Genomic DNA, 15,238 nt, shown 5'->3' with positions numbered 1-15,238 from the left:
TATACTAGCTTTTGATAAAAATTGAGGTCATATTACGCTTTGTTTTATTTTAATAATATACCAGAAGACCTTCATAACTTGGATTTATAAAAACGAGTAAAATACAAACTGAGTCACTGCTGTTCCATATGTGATAGGCGATTGCAACTGCGTTTTTCTCTTGTTCTTCCAGCGTGTGCGAGTTTTCTTTGTTTTGTTTAGCTGCATGCCAACAATGCTTTTTTTATTAGCAAGCATGTAACCTGTTGTACGCCACGTCGCGCAGACAAGCAGGCTGATACATGCTATAGCGGGCCGGTATTTGTACAACGTGAAAGATGCAGTAAAATATTTATTATTAGTAGTATTATTGTTAATATTATTATCGTTATTACCAATATATTGAAGGCCTAGTGGACGCTACAAACAAATGGGAAGATAATTAATGATTTACAGTTGGGATCCTATTGTGATTTAGGTTCTTCGTGTTATTTTTTTGTTTTTATTATTTAATGGCACCAACGTTCAAGCCTCCGAATTGACCGGAGCTTTTTGTAGTCTTTGGTTAAGAAGGACGAAAGTAGTTATAAACAAAGTTTGGCGTCTTAGTTGCCCAAAAACGTTAGACACCCAAATTAACAAGCTTTATTTTTACATCTAAAATTTCTACCTATTTCAAAGACAAAATCTGTGCTGTATTGCAGCCAGAAATAAAAGTGGAGTGTATTCCGGAGTATTAGCTGCACCAGTGATGTCCATGTGCCGGGAGAGGTCTGCGGAAAACAGCTCAATTGTACTTTTTTTTTTTTCATAGATACATCAATGAGACATGCTGCTTCGAGTACAACATTATTTTGTGGTTCTTAAGAATTTATCGATGAAATTCTTCTTCGGGTCATATATCGAAGTGAACATATACACACTACGTATCTTCGCCTTCACAAATAGAGTTGCTTTTGCTAATAACTATACGATGAAGGGAACTGTTTCTCACATGTGAATCGTTTTCACAATGTTTTCTCAAACGTCTTGCGAAGATTATTATTAGGGCGACTTCCGCATCGGCATTCTGAGAAAGCATTGCTAGGCTCAGTGTTTTACACCTTGAGATTCGCTTAAGACCGGTGCAGTTATCGTCGAAATGGGGATTTTATGATGAGGTGCAACGCGGCGGTTGTATCCGCTGTGGCTACTAAAACTCGGCTAATGCCTGTCTGATAGCTAAAAGTGACATGCAAGGCCAATGGCCCCGTAACACTTTCTTTGTTTTCCCTTCTGCAACGCTCTCTTCCTGTCTGATAGCTGCGAATGTGCGAGAAAGCGCCTAGTGCACCAACGCTGTTTCATTCGCGAAACGTATGACGTGATAATAGCTATACAGTGTATCTGACGTGGATACTGGATTATTTTATCAGCTCCACGAAGAAAATTATGACTTTGCGTTATTCGTTCGATACACATTGCACTGGCTGCTGATCTTGACATGCTTCATTAAAATCAAAAGAGCCTCCTCCGCGATGGCGGGTTATTTCTAAAAGCCCCAATTTTAAACTCGAACATCTGAATGTATGTACCTTTTTTTTCACTGCGCCAAAACTCATTATCATTGAGAGCGATTGGAAACAACACGTAGTGGAAGTTTTTAAATCAAAATAATTATAACACACAGTATGGTTCCTTTTAGGGAGCGCTGTAAACGATGCGGAAAAAGAAACGCAGTCAGTTACCGGGCTGAATTTCTATATTATTTTATGTCCCTTTGAGTGGTTCGTTTTATCTAGCGAAATGTGAACTTTAATGAATTGAAATGTCGGGGCCAGATGGAGGCCATGAAACGAAACTAATGTTACGTGCCCGTTAAATTTTTTTTTTTTTTTGTTTGATGTATTCACCAGCCGCGGCAACGAGCCTGCAAAAGTCACCGACTGTTCAAGCGGAAATTTCGTAGATGTAACTCCATTAGCATTTTAAGAAGTTCGCTGCAGGCCGAAATACATCATAAATAAGGCCTGGAGACCCGCGTTTCTTCGATACTCGCATTTGTTTTCAGGAAACCATACCTTGCACTCTAAAAAAAGCTCGTGCATCTGCTTTCCTGCACAACACTCGGAGAGCCAATCACCGCAGCTTATGGAGGCAGCTCAGCGAATGACAATGCCGGAACATATGTTTAGACCAAAAAACGCAGTCTGAGTGGTGACATTAAGCAATGCAAGGGTGACGTTTTGCATTGCTTAATGTCACAACTCAGACGGCGTTTTTTGGTCTAAACAGATGTTTCGGCAATGTCATTCGCTGAGCTGCCTCCGTAAGTTGCGGTGATTGGCTCTCCGAACTTTGTGCGTGAAAGTAGACGCACAAACTTTTTTTAGAGGGTGGGGAGATGTCCGCCCTACCAGGCTTGAAATTAACTCCGATCTCGGAGGCTTTATTCGCGTGTTGTGCAAACTGTGGAACCATTCGTGGGGGTCTTTCCTCAGATATGAATGCACATAGATATTGGAGCTGCCCAACAGTTGGAGCTTCATCTTCGGATGCTCCCGGCATATCATGTCACTTTAAAAGCGTGAAATCAAGGAAATTGGTGCCATAAGTTCACTGATACGCTGAGGCTGCAATGGAAGCTACCTTGTCAATGGACCACTGGTACGCCTATCTTTCGCAACGCGATTACGCAATCATCCATACTGCGCGCAGAGAGGAGGGTCAGGTTATAAAAGGAAGGCGTCTGACTGGTCCGGCGAGCAGGCTGCTCCCACCGCATTGTTAGCTTAGGAGTGAACGGAGGATAGTGACGTGCCCACGGGGGAAGCTGGCGTTTCTCCCGGCAGCCGTATGTGTTTGATCACAGTGGCCGGGCCTCATAAACTAAGCTCACAAGCTCCGCACTAGGTGGAGAGTTAGGCCGGGCCCAAAACTGGTCACCATTATACTTGTTACATAAAACTCTACCTTGAAATGCGACCCCTTTTTGAAATGCCTCCACCACGCGATACCAAAGTGACGTTTAAGTGACCCCAAGCCGGCTGTATAGGAACCGATGCGGCTTCGGCTCTCAATCCATCTTTGGAGGTAGAAAAACGAAGGAGCTCGCCTGTATCTTAGACAGTGGCTTTCGTTCGTCCTCCGGGGCCGGCCTCAGCCGTTTCGAAGAATGGATGCACGCGAAGCGGCGACACAAATACACGCTCAGAATGATGAAAGAGGGGAGGACGCAACGCGGGGACCTGGAGACGCGCGCGCTCTCGCGAGGATGACGGAGCGACGGGTCCGAAGCCTCCAAAAGTGTTTCCACGATTCTCGAGAGGGCGCGCCACGATCGTGGCCAAACTCTGAAAAAGGCCCATTAAGATCGAATAGCGAAATTGTCTAAACGAAATGTATTTGCAAAATACCGAAATACTGCAAATATGTTTTAAATACAGCATCTTTAGTAGAGTATTTAGAATAAACACAAGCCTGGCTTTGGTGTCTCCCCCTAGATCTCCTTTACCTTAAGTATAACAAATTTAGTAATACTTTTAAAATTAGGTGTATTACTGTAAACAGATTATATATTTTTAACCGCTGAAGTTTTATAGAAAGGCAAAATGTACCGATACGTCATTCCACGCAGTTCTTTTTTAATTCTTACGTCTCATTTTCCTTAAATATTTATTAGTCTTCTTATTTGTAAAATTATAGAAGCTTCATTATGCAGACGAGGACTGCTATGTACAAAATGTGCGTTGAGCCTTACACTTATCGGCGTTCGTGTGTGGTGTCCTTGGTGAGGGTCCTTTCCGCTGCTCCTACCATTTCTTACGTTCTCGGTAGCCTCGACTCTATCTTCTTCTACCGTGTCCACGGTGGAAAAAGAGAGAGGCGTCTGAGCAGTACCGCCTCCCTACAAAGCAAATGTGTCGAAGATTTGCTGCCATTTTTAACAAACACCGTGGGAGATCCATGCCCATACTTATGGAGCCTAGATTGTTCAGGGGTTCCATCTCACAACAGGAGAGGACTTGCAAATTAACGACGAACACCACCAACGCCAATTGGTCCAAGTCCAGATGCCTTGCGTTGTCGCGTGACATGGTGTGACATAGCGAGTAGACATTATTCTTTTTTTAATAACCAATTAGACTGAGCGTTGAAAAGTTGTATATAGAATAAAAATGCAGTGTAATTTGTTAGTACAATAATTCTTTCCGCTGAGATGTACTCGGTTCACAATCTCAAGTTGGTGAGTTCGAATACTGCTGAGGAAGTTAAGACATTTTATATGGTTTTCTGTGGGCGTAAAGCTTTTTATGACTGCTTTTCTTTAGAACCAAACGTTACACCCAAGCCGTTACAGACCTCCGTGAAAATTAGTTGATAACAGACGTTCTGTGTTCAAAATTGGCATTCAGTCAGTATGGTAATGTATAATAGTATTATAATTATGCATGAACTGCCCAAAAATAGCGAGAGCGGAGACGAGCTGGTGAAAGTTAATCCTGCCGTGAAACTGACCCCAAACGGAGATAAATGAATTAGAAACTATTTGGAGTCAAGTGAGAAAAACTATAAAACGTTCCTTTCCTGTCTTTTTCCTTCCACAAAAAGCAACTTCAATGTGTTTTTTAGATCATACTGGGGCAGACTCACTTAATAATCAACAGTATCTCATAGAGCAGTTCAGGCATTCAGATGAAAACTTCGACACAGGATATGCCACTTCGGAATGGACTTCTTAAAAATCTATATGTGTCGTGTTTCTTTTAGTGTATGTTGAGATGATTTTCTTGTCCAGAAATGCTTAAAAGTTTAAGGGAATAAAATACTGAAATGCCCGTATATTTATTTATATTATTTACACGAATACCTGCAGCGCCGTTTGGCAGTATGCAGAAGGTACACCACGCAATAATAATACATATTCACACAATAGATAAACGGAATCAAGGATAAAACATACATTTTTAAGCGCGAATAGAGATTTGACTTTTATCAAAAAAGAGATCATTATCAGTAATATACACTCTTTCTCGTAAGTGTATACCACTCTCTAGTGATTTAAAGAAAAGGTGAGGCGTTTACAACTCCCTGTAATGCAGAATTAGAGTGCAGCTCTTGAGGAGGAGGAGGGAAGGGTACAGAGGGGACGGTATGCCCCTCCTCCTCATCCATACCCTCTCCTCCTGCCTCCTTATCTACTCCTCCCGTGCTCCTCGCCTCCTCCCCCTCTTCATCCTCCTCATCTCCTCCTCCATCCTCCTCCCCCTCCTCCCTCGCTCTCCCTCCCCCTCCCTATCCTCCAACCTCCTCCTCAATCCTCCTCCCTCCCGCGCGGTGCATTATGGAAACGTCCCATAACGCAACGCGCGCGTCACCGCGGTGCATTACGGGACGTTTCCCATAATACACCGCGCGGTTGCGCCGGCAGCAACGGCGACGCCGACACCGCTCAAGCCATTAACGGGCGCCTAAGAGCTGCGCTCTGAAATGAAAATAAAAAACAGTCAGTATTCTAACTATATTCCTCGTTTCTGTAGAATTAACCCGTCTTGTAGATGCATAGTGCGGTTCAAAATTGTAAATACCCCTTTCAGTGCCAGTCTGTCCGTAATATATGCGGTGAAGGAATTTCAATCTCAAGCACTTTCTTCGCTCTTTGAATGAATCCCAACCTAACTTGTCTTTCATTTTTGTTCAACTTGTTTAAAGGCTGTAGTCACCTGTAACGAACCGTAATACCTGGTGAACCCGTTCCAACTTTTGTTCAATGTAACTCTGTGGCGAGTCCCAGATGATACGAGCGTATCGTGATATTGAAAGAATGAAAGAAAAATAGAATGTTTGTTTTACACTGCGAGATGTATTTTTGAAAATTCCTGCGAATAAGAAACAAGTTCAAACAACATTTTACAAGCCTTAGCAACAGTGTTATCCACGTGATCATTCCACTCAAACTGGATGACAAATGAACTCCCACGAACTCATAATTTTCTACGTGGTCAAGTATAACATTTTTCTATTGTATTCGGTCTGGTAAGATGCACTGTGAGAAAACCATATGTGCTTACTCTTGGCGAAAGGCTCATTTTTTAAGGGTCATACCAGTCTTCGAGCACTTTAAACCCTTTTGAAGCACACTGGAGACCACGGCATTTTCAATAAATCTATATAGTATGCAGTCGTCCGCGAATAACTTAATATGAGACTCTATGTTTTCACAAATCGTGTTAAGGAATACAAACAATAGCAAAGGCCCCAACACAGGTCCCTGTGGTACTCCGGAGGTCACAATCACTGGTGAAGACTTTGTACCTTAAGTACTACAGTTTGCTCGCGACCGGAAAGATAGTCAGCAATCCTGTCGATGATTTTGTAGTTGATGCCTAGAGATACAAGTTTGTTTTACAATAGATGATGGGCACGGTGTCAAAAGCTTTGCGGAAGTCCAAGAATACAAAATCAACACTGGCTATTTTCTATCGTACTTGAAACAAAATGGGTAACTTCTGCAGGCTGTGTAACATGTTAATGACCTTGACGAAAACCGTAGTGGCAGGGGGAAAAGAAATGACTAGAGTCTAGGAAACTATATATTCAACTATATAAAATATGTTCAAACATCTTGCAAGCAGCGCACGCATGTGAAACCGGGAGCTAAGTTTAAACTACATTTTTTGACCAAGACTTAAAACGTGAGTTACATTTTCTCTTTTCCAGTCAGCCGAAACTAAACCAGTGTTCAATGATTTGGTAAAAATTCGTTGAAGGTACTTGGATATGACTTCTGTGCAATTCTGCAAAACTAGCGGTGAAATTTCATCTGGTCCACACGCTTTTGACATGTAAATGTCTTGTAGTAAGGCCTTACTTGGTATCATGTAGTACGGTATTCACCTCGGCCAAAACCACTCTTCTGGCCAGGTCAAAGGACAGACATAGTTAGGTGCAGGAGACAAAAAAAATGACTTGAAATATTAATTGAAATGTTTTGCCTTCGGAATGTCGCTGTCTACTAACTTGTCATTTTGTAACATACCAGGAATAATAAAAAAGAAGGTGAGGTATCTTCTTTTTTTTTTATTCCTGGTTTGTTACAAAATGACAAGTTAGTAGACAGCGACATTGCGAAGGCAAAACATTCCAATTAATATTTCAAGTCAGTTTTTCCGCCTCCTGCAACTAACTATGTCTGTTCACAGATTTCCAGATGTCTTTGAGATCATTTTGGAGTTAATCTTGAAAAGCGTCATAAAACATCAGTTTGTTTTCTTGTATATTCTTTTAAGGACCCTGGATATTTCTTCGAGCTTTGCCTAGCACTATCAGAGTGATTTGTTCGATACTTCTTAAAAGTTCAACGTGTGCGCTATATTTGTTTTCGAATTGGGAAAGTAATCCATGGTTTATGTCTCTTATTTCCATTATAAATTTTGAATGGTATGTAAGACTTCACTGGTGCCTTGTTCGTTTGTTTGAAAACGTCCCACAAATGTTCACCATCACGCTCCACGCTCAAGTTAAAAACTGGACAAGATACGAAACAAGCAACAAAATACGAAACAAGGGACAAGTTACGAATACTCAGGCGCATTTGTTTCCTGCGTGAGAGCTTATTTCTCAGCTAGTTATTTGAAGCAGCAGAGAGCATCCGTTATATGGATGCATATTATGCTAATATATTTATTTTTCTTGAACTGTGGCAGGTGTGGAGGTTCAATTCGTGACCAATGTAAACGGTAGGGCTTGCGTTCCTCTCTTTGTGTCAGTTTAAGCTTCCCCAATGAACATTAAACTCTTCGTTTATTCGCAGATAACATCCCTAAAGCCAATTTAAGAAAAATTAAAAATTACTTTTCGCAGCAAAAAACGTAGCTGCAGGTGTTTAATGACTGATTAATATTTTTTAATAAAATGCAACCGCCTGAAATGAACCCTCTATTGCCTCGTGCCCTTTTGAAACATCATAGTTTTTTTTTTCTTTTTTAGTCTTCTAGTTGTATTTGTTAGAAGTCTGGTGCAATCTTCATGTCTGTTCGATATTATGACTGGGCAGTCTTGTAGTCTGCGACTGATGTACCCGGAACATGAAAAGCAAGATTCACTGTAACTCTTTTATCCTGAGACGGTTGATGTTGATTCCCTGCATGCCCCCATGTACGAAAAGCTGGTCGTTGTTTCCTGTCAATGGTGTATCTCGAGTGTCTGAGAATTACTCACCGCAGCTGAGTTCGTCTGAGCCATCATCACAGTCCCGTCGTCCGTCGCAGATGAGCTCCCTCCGAAGGCAGCGTTCGCTCGCATTGCAGGGGAAGTAGCCTAGAGGACAATCGGCCACGCCTCCAAGCCCTGTAAAAATAATATATGCATGTATGTACCTTAATCATTTGGATAATCTCAAGAGTCAAATTATGGACCTTTTTTTGGGCTGCCGCTCGGTGTGTACAGATGAACCTTCCTGAGTTCGGAAGACACGCTAAATTCCGCTAAACATTGGAACTATTTGGCGTGTAGCTTTAGATTTCCCGTTAAATTGGGTGGAGCGTTATTCTGCTAAATATGGCACGTTACCGTAATGCGTGGCAATTTTGAGTGCGCATACACTTAGGCTAAACATTTTTGAGTGTTTTGTTTTATAAAACTGAGGCCCTAAATGTTGTGTAAAGAGTTGCTTAGGTTCCTGCGACACCACCATAAACGTATCACACACATTCAAAAATGTGACGACGTCACGTGGCACTGTGAATTGAAGCCTTAAAGGGGTAGGGAAACGAAATTCCAGCGCTCATTTTCTAGCTTGAATGTGTTGCAGGTTGCACCCTAACCTCAAAAACACCAGTCTTCCGTTGACAGGCACAAGAAAACTAATTTTAAAGCTAAATAAACGATCTTTCAATGTGCACCTGGTGGATGCATGCGGAGCCTATTTGGGAGGTAATCTAGCAACGTTGGGCAAATTGCTACGTATTCGTGACGTAGCAGATTCCTTTAGGGCAGCGTCGCCCATTGGAATTTCAACATTTTCCTTCTTAGCTTTCTTCCTCCTAGTAGGGTGGCTAGAGAGTTGGGTGTGTCTAGCGCGCCGGCTCTCCCATCCATCGCCGCGGCCGGTTTGGAAAATCACCGTCAGGGGCGCTCGACTCAGCGTGTATAGGCGCGCGCAGCTGGCGCAGGGATTTGCGTGCGGCAAGGCGCGTAGCGACGAGTTCACGCCCGCTTTCACCTGTTCTTCAGCGCTCGTGTGAACTTATTTCAACCGTTCATGCATGCTCGTCCGTCAGGTGACACGTGGAGACTATGGACGTTGCCCCGTCAACCTCCGGCGTAAAGAAAAAGCAGCGAGCGAAGCACTGTTTCGTTCCAGGATGCACAACAAGCTGCAGGTCTGCAAAAAAAAAAAAAAAAACACGTTGTTCGCCGTCCCGAAACACCCAGTTCTCTTCTCCTCACTGGGACAGGAATATTCCGAGGGGACACACGCATCTTCAGGAAAACTCCGGGGTGTGCGCACTTCACTTCGAAGAGAGGTACATCGAGCGATACTTCTCTAAAATATCGCTCGATCCGTTCGAGATATCGCTCTATGAGTGGTGTTTTGGGGTTAATAAAAATAATAATAATAAGTTTATTCATAAAGCAAGCAAACACACAATTTACTCAGTCTCACAAAAGCACTTGCGTGCTTGTGCGTGAGTGCTTGTGACTCACGCACAAGCACGTAGCGTCCTGCTGAACACGTCTGTGGCCAGTGTTGGGAAGTAATTTAAGTGCATTGTACCTAAAGTGCTACTTAAATTAGGTTTAGGAAACTTGTACTTTACTTGAGGTACAATCTCTGAAAACTCTCGTACTTAAAGTATCCTTTTCTGCTACTTTCCGAGGAAAGTACAATTCCCGACTTCAAAGTACATTCCTCAAATTTGGTTTTGTTAAATTTGTATCACGAAGTGATGCCTTGTCAACTCCGAAGAAATACTGGGAGGGATATTCTACTCTTACCAGAAACGTGAGCAGACGACGCATCGCCCCGTTTGTACTGGCAGCGGCTTTCCCGTAGGTTTTTGATCTCTTGCTACTTCTCGGTCGGTCAGCGCAAGCGAGGAGGTTTAAAATATTAGGAGAGAAAAATTAATCATAATGTAATACCTAAGTCTGTGGTGCGAAAAAATTACATTTTCAAGTCGAAGTATAAGAGAAAACAGAGGAGAACGTTGGTGTGAGACATTCTCTTTTGTCTTTTCCTTCTATTTGAAAGTTCCTTATTTTTTTTTTCGCACCCCAATCGCAAGTGTCACATCATGATTAATTATCACCAGCACGCTTGCACACTTATTTTTTTATTTTTTTATTACGGAGAGGGCATTTTTCTATGAGGGGATTGCTTGCGGAAGCTGCGGTGCTGACGTCATGCTCTCTCCTAGTACATTTAACCCCCTTGGTTACATATATCCAGTGCAAGGGGCGCCAAATTCAGAAGAGGGTCTTCTGAATTTGGCTCCATTCCTGAAAACAAAAATTACTCTGTGGCCGCTTGACTTTATCAAATATTCGCCGCTGTTTTTGAGGTCATGCTCCCTTGATTACCTCTGGGTAATGCATACCAATTAAAAAAAAATCACTGTTTAGGGGAATGAAAGAGCATCATGAAAGACTGTGTTAGGAAGCTTGTACTTTACTTTGAAAGTACATTGTATTTATAGTACTTTACTTCAAGTACGTTGCTCCCAGTGTACTTAATAATTTACTTGTAGGTAAATTATTAAGTACACTGGTACGTAAATGAGACGTTATAACGTCTCATTTACTTTGTACTTTACTAAAGAAGTACCTTTCAGATGTACTTTACCCAACGCTGTGTGCGGCCTTATTTTCTGAAATACGAATTTCGGTTCAGCATCCCTTTAAGCTGTTTGCATGCACGTAGCAACACGACTGTATGAAGCTGGCCTTTCGCACAGAGTTTAATGTGCTTTATGCCATAGACTTTCCATAAAACTTTTCGTCGCAATGTCACAATTGTGTACACTTTTGTTGATGGCAACTTCTATGCAACGACATAAAAAATCTAGTGGAGGTGTCATCATTGGACTGTTCGGTGTGCCTCGGTATTCAAGAGGTTATATTCGGCTAGGCTAAAATATGCTTCCCCAGACTCAGGCTGTTTCTGTCTTTTGTGTTCTGTTATAACCCGTTTGAAGTTAAGTGTCCAAAATGCGATGGTACCTAATAACTGTTTTCGGTACTCTCATTCTTGTCCTGATAGACTTCAAAGCAGAACGCTGACTGCAAGATATGCCTTTTCATGGTACCATGATAGGGTATGTTCATTCTCAGAGTGCTTGTGGGTCTTGCCAATGGCTGTAAAGATCCTCGTTGTACTTCGATCCTGTGTTTTTATACCTATGTCCCGCCTAAAACAGCTTGATCCCGACAATCAAACTGCAGTCATCTGGTGAGGAGGCACAATATTTTTGAGAAATCGAAAATATGCCCTTACTCATTAAAGACAAATACGATCACTACTGGTTTCTGGGTGCCCTTAGGTCTGCTCTAGACGCAGCCTTGAAAACCTGTTCACGCATGCAGCCGAGAATACTCAGGGCATCCTTACGACGTTCAGTAGTGTTGCGATTATAGTGTGTATGAGAAGGTACACACGAGAAAGATATATTTGTTACCATGTGGAAGATCATATGTCATAAGCCGTTTCATATGGGGGTTAGCACAAAAGTAATGTTTAATTGCTTTTTCCTGAGAACTTTTAATTGCCAAAGTTACAAAAATTACATTGCCTATTCCTGAATATTTCGTTCAGGAATGGTTCATGTAACATGCATAATATGTTACTTCGCTCACCCTCTTTTAAAATCAATTTTGTATTTCATTGAAAAGTGCCGAATGTAAAGTGCCAAAAATGCATTGTTTGCTTTGTGTCATGACAACTTTTCGCGTTGTTTCTCGCCAGCCATGTCTTCTCTTGAATCGCAGGGGAATTGCACCAGAAGCGTCTAGTGTCCCCAGACATATTTTAATGTTAAAGTGCCTACGCGGTTCAGCGTCGATTAATTTGACAGACGTGACACAGCGGCTTGAAGCGCGAAATTTCGTCACGGCTGCTGATACCTCGGTGGTCGTTTCACGTATTTCAAAAACATAATACACGAAAGAAAAAAAATTCCCCATTTTTTATATTACCTTGGAATCGACGCCTCCCTTACGCGAACGAGGACGTAGCGGTGAGAATAGAACAGAACGACTTCAAGTGCGCATTCGCCTTCGTCGACGCTCTAAAATCGGGTTGACTATCGAATCCAGATTTATCAGACTTTCATTATGCCACGCCAATCAATTCTGTAAAAAAAACACGGCCGACAAGTGGCCGCGTAAAGGCCCGCAGGCAGCGCATTTCGGCCCCAGCGCAGCCAAAACGCCGCGGCAGGATAGCATGGGATACGGCCCATTCGTCACATGTCGATTCGTCATAGGGCAACTGGTAACAGGCCCGTTCGTCACAGCGGAACATTCGTGATAGGGTGATTCGTCACGCTGGCAGTTCGTCACACAATGACTTCAAGATTGTTAAACTTTTTTTTTTTTCTATCTTGTTTTCTTAGGAAAGTTACGAAAGGGGGCCACTTAATTAAATCCGTACAAGGCCAGTGAGGTTGACTACGGGAAACAAAAGCATGTCCCAATGACCCCAAGTTAAGGCAGCATACAGCCTTTTGCCTGCATATTGTCTTATCGGGGTCACCTTTCTTACAAAAGAACTTCGAGAACATAAAGTTCACAATAGAAAAAAGCGCACCGAACGCGATTCTTTTTTTTTTTTTTGTGCCCCGTTTCAGGGCTTATTATGCAGGTTACCCTCCGATTAAAAAAATATCACTCTCGATTTCTAAATGGAGGTAGTTACTACTAAGAGAGGTAGCGATATGCTTCTTCATGATGGACATTCCTACACTTGCATTAAGGTTTACGAAACTATGTTGTATTGGGCCTGCCGGCGAAGAGGAGTTTGTAAAACTAAAATAGTCACCAATCACGCCAAGACTCGTGTAATCTCTTATTCAGGAGACCATACGCATGCATTTGACAACACCAAGATAAACGTGCTTGGGTTCGTCATCAGATGAAGGAAAAATCTGGTATGTACCAAAATCTGTTCCTGCTCTTATATTCTCAAAACAAGGTCACTAATGTCCTTTATTCCAGTGGAAGGCCGTCTAGCACCACACCAAATACTTCTGGCTGCGGTTGCCTGTGTCAGTGACGACACTGCTTTGCAAATTCCCGCACCGCCAACACTTCGGCGCACCATCCGGAAGCAAAGGCAGCGGGCAAATTTCGAGCGTACCATCTTGTAGAGCCGACATACGATCGAATGCCCACAGAGTTCAAAGCAAAGTGTATTGCAGCGCAATATCACAGTGCGCGACATATTATGATAATAATGACTTTTACCTGCATGTAGACCACAGCCAAAGGAGACTCCTTTCTCCTCCACGATAGCGGAGAGGGCGGCGGCGAAAGAATCCTGATCTTTGCTACCAAGCGCAACTTGAGCTGTCTTGCTCAGGCGACTACGTGGTTCGCGGACGGGACCTTTAAAGTGACCCGGCACAGTTCTACTAACTGTACACAAAGCATGCCACCGTCAACGGCGTGGTAAAGCCAATGGTTTACGGCTTGCTGCCCAACAAATCTGAAGCTACCTACAAAAGGTGAGCATTCAAGAGCTCTGATAAATGTATAAAAAGAAACACTCGGTGGTCCTATTATTGGATATGTGTTCAAACACTTCAAAATATCTTCGCTCGTTTTAAGGTTTTTCGATGTCGTTCTGAGTCACATGGGGAGCCAACTGCCTTGAGGTGGCTTACACGGACTTCAAGATAGCGGCTATCAACGATACAGGGATGTTTTTTTCACTTATCCCAGTTGGGGATAGGAAGGTGTGCTCCAGTGGTCACCAGAGTCGCTACAATTCAGATGACCAGTTTGCTGTTCTGGTATGCGGCATTCTATTTATATGTCTTATTGTTGTCTTCAGGTAAGCCAATTGGTTACTTTATTTCTTGTTGATTCTCAAATGGGAATGCATCCCGCATTGGCCTTCTTGCCAATTGCCGACATTCCCGAGGCCTTCAAGGGACTTCTCGAGGTTTTCCCCACCGATGCCTCACTCGTGGCGGACGACTTCGAGGACGTGTATATCGGGAGACCCCGTCGAAACGGCTTGTCGTCGGCCACCTCCCCTCCTCTGGTTTGGTCAGTCAGAAAATCAACACTAGCAGAAAGGCCAACAAGGACGAACAACAGCATCGAAGCGTGGCTCCGGGGACTGCACGTAAGAACTGACGTACATAATCCTCTGAGAACTTGGAGGGTTTCTGTAGTACATTTTTGCGTTTGTGGCTCAAAATTTCAGTGCGTTGCCCACTCAAAAAGCTTTCTCCACGAGTGGGTGTGTTCTTTTTTCTTTTTATCCTTAACAGAGATGAAGCTGGCTCAAGCAGAGGGCGGTACGACATCTTCGAGGGTGTCCAAGAAGCACGACGACAGCAACCGGCGTCTTCAAATCATTGTGAGCCGCTACAATGGTCGCAATCGTCTAGAAACCCTGAGGGTGGCAGTTCGGAATATCGCTTTTTAATTTTTTTTTTATTTCGAACAATAAATCAGTTGTTTTCTAAGTACAACGATGACTTGTTTGGATGTTTCCTCTCTTTAGTAAAATTAAATATACCGTACTAATCTTCATTGCATGCACAGCCAGGTGAATATATGTTGGGTAAATTCAAATATCCGGTTCGCACAGTGACAAACGTTCCTAGGGACAAATTCCCCTATGACGAATGTTCCGCTGTGACGAACGGGCCTATTACCAGTTGGCCTATGACGAATGCGCACATGACAAACGGGCCTACACCCGGATAGCATACAGGCCTTCCGAGGCGCCTCCTGGTGACAGATTTCCGTTTCGGTGCCGCGCCCCGGCCGCCGCTCGACACACCCAACTCTCTAGCCACCATACTCCTAGCTCAACTCACAAATCACGCATTGTACCAAACGGTCCAGGAAGGCGGAAAGGAAAGACTCCCTTCTTTCTCGGACCCTCGTTCGTGCAACCGGAAACAGCCATTCTCCCCCTAGAAGATTAGCCTGCCGGTCAAAACTCGAAAAAAAGTTGCTTCCACCAGACTTGTACGTAATCCGTTACAAGTAACGAAATTACTTGTAATCCCTTACATTTACCAGTAATTTAGTAACGGAATAT

At 43.0% G+C, this 15,238-nt stretch overlaps 1 protein-coding gene across 1 annotated transcript in view; it reads right to left on the bottom strand.

Moving 5' to 3' along the window:
* LOC115316236 (relaxin receptor 1) overlaps nucleotides 1-15,238 on the bottom strand; it is a 482,496-nt gene that overhangs the window by 167,328 nt on the left and 299,930 nt on the right. Inside the window, exon 3 of the mRNA XM_042292126.1 lies at nucleotides 8,179-8,307. Coding sequence (XP_042148060.1) covers nucleotides 8,179-8,307 — 129 coding nt within the window. The remainder of the gene's footprint in view (nucleotides 1-8,178; nucleotides 8,308-15,238) is intronic.

This window comes from Ixodes scapularis, unplaced genomic scaffold, assembly GCF_016920785.2.
Source record: "Ixodes scapularis isolate PalLabHiFi unplaced genomic scaffold, ASM1692078v2 PGA_scaffold2__306_contigs__length_199485367, whole genome shotgun sequence".
Classification (NCBI taxonomy): domain Eukaryota; kingdom Metazoa; phylum Arthropoda; class Arachnida; order Ixodida; family Ixodidae; genus Ixodes; species Ixodes scapularis.
This window is presented reverse-complemented; position numbering and strand designations above follow the sequence as displayed.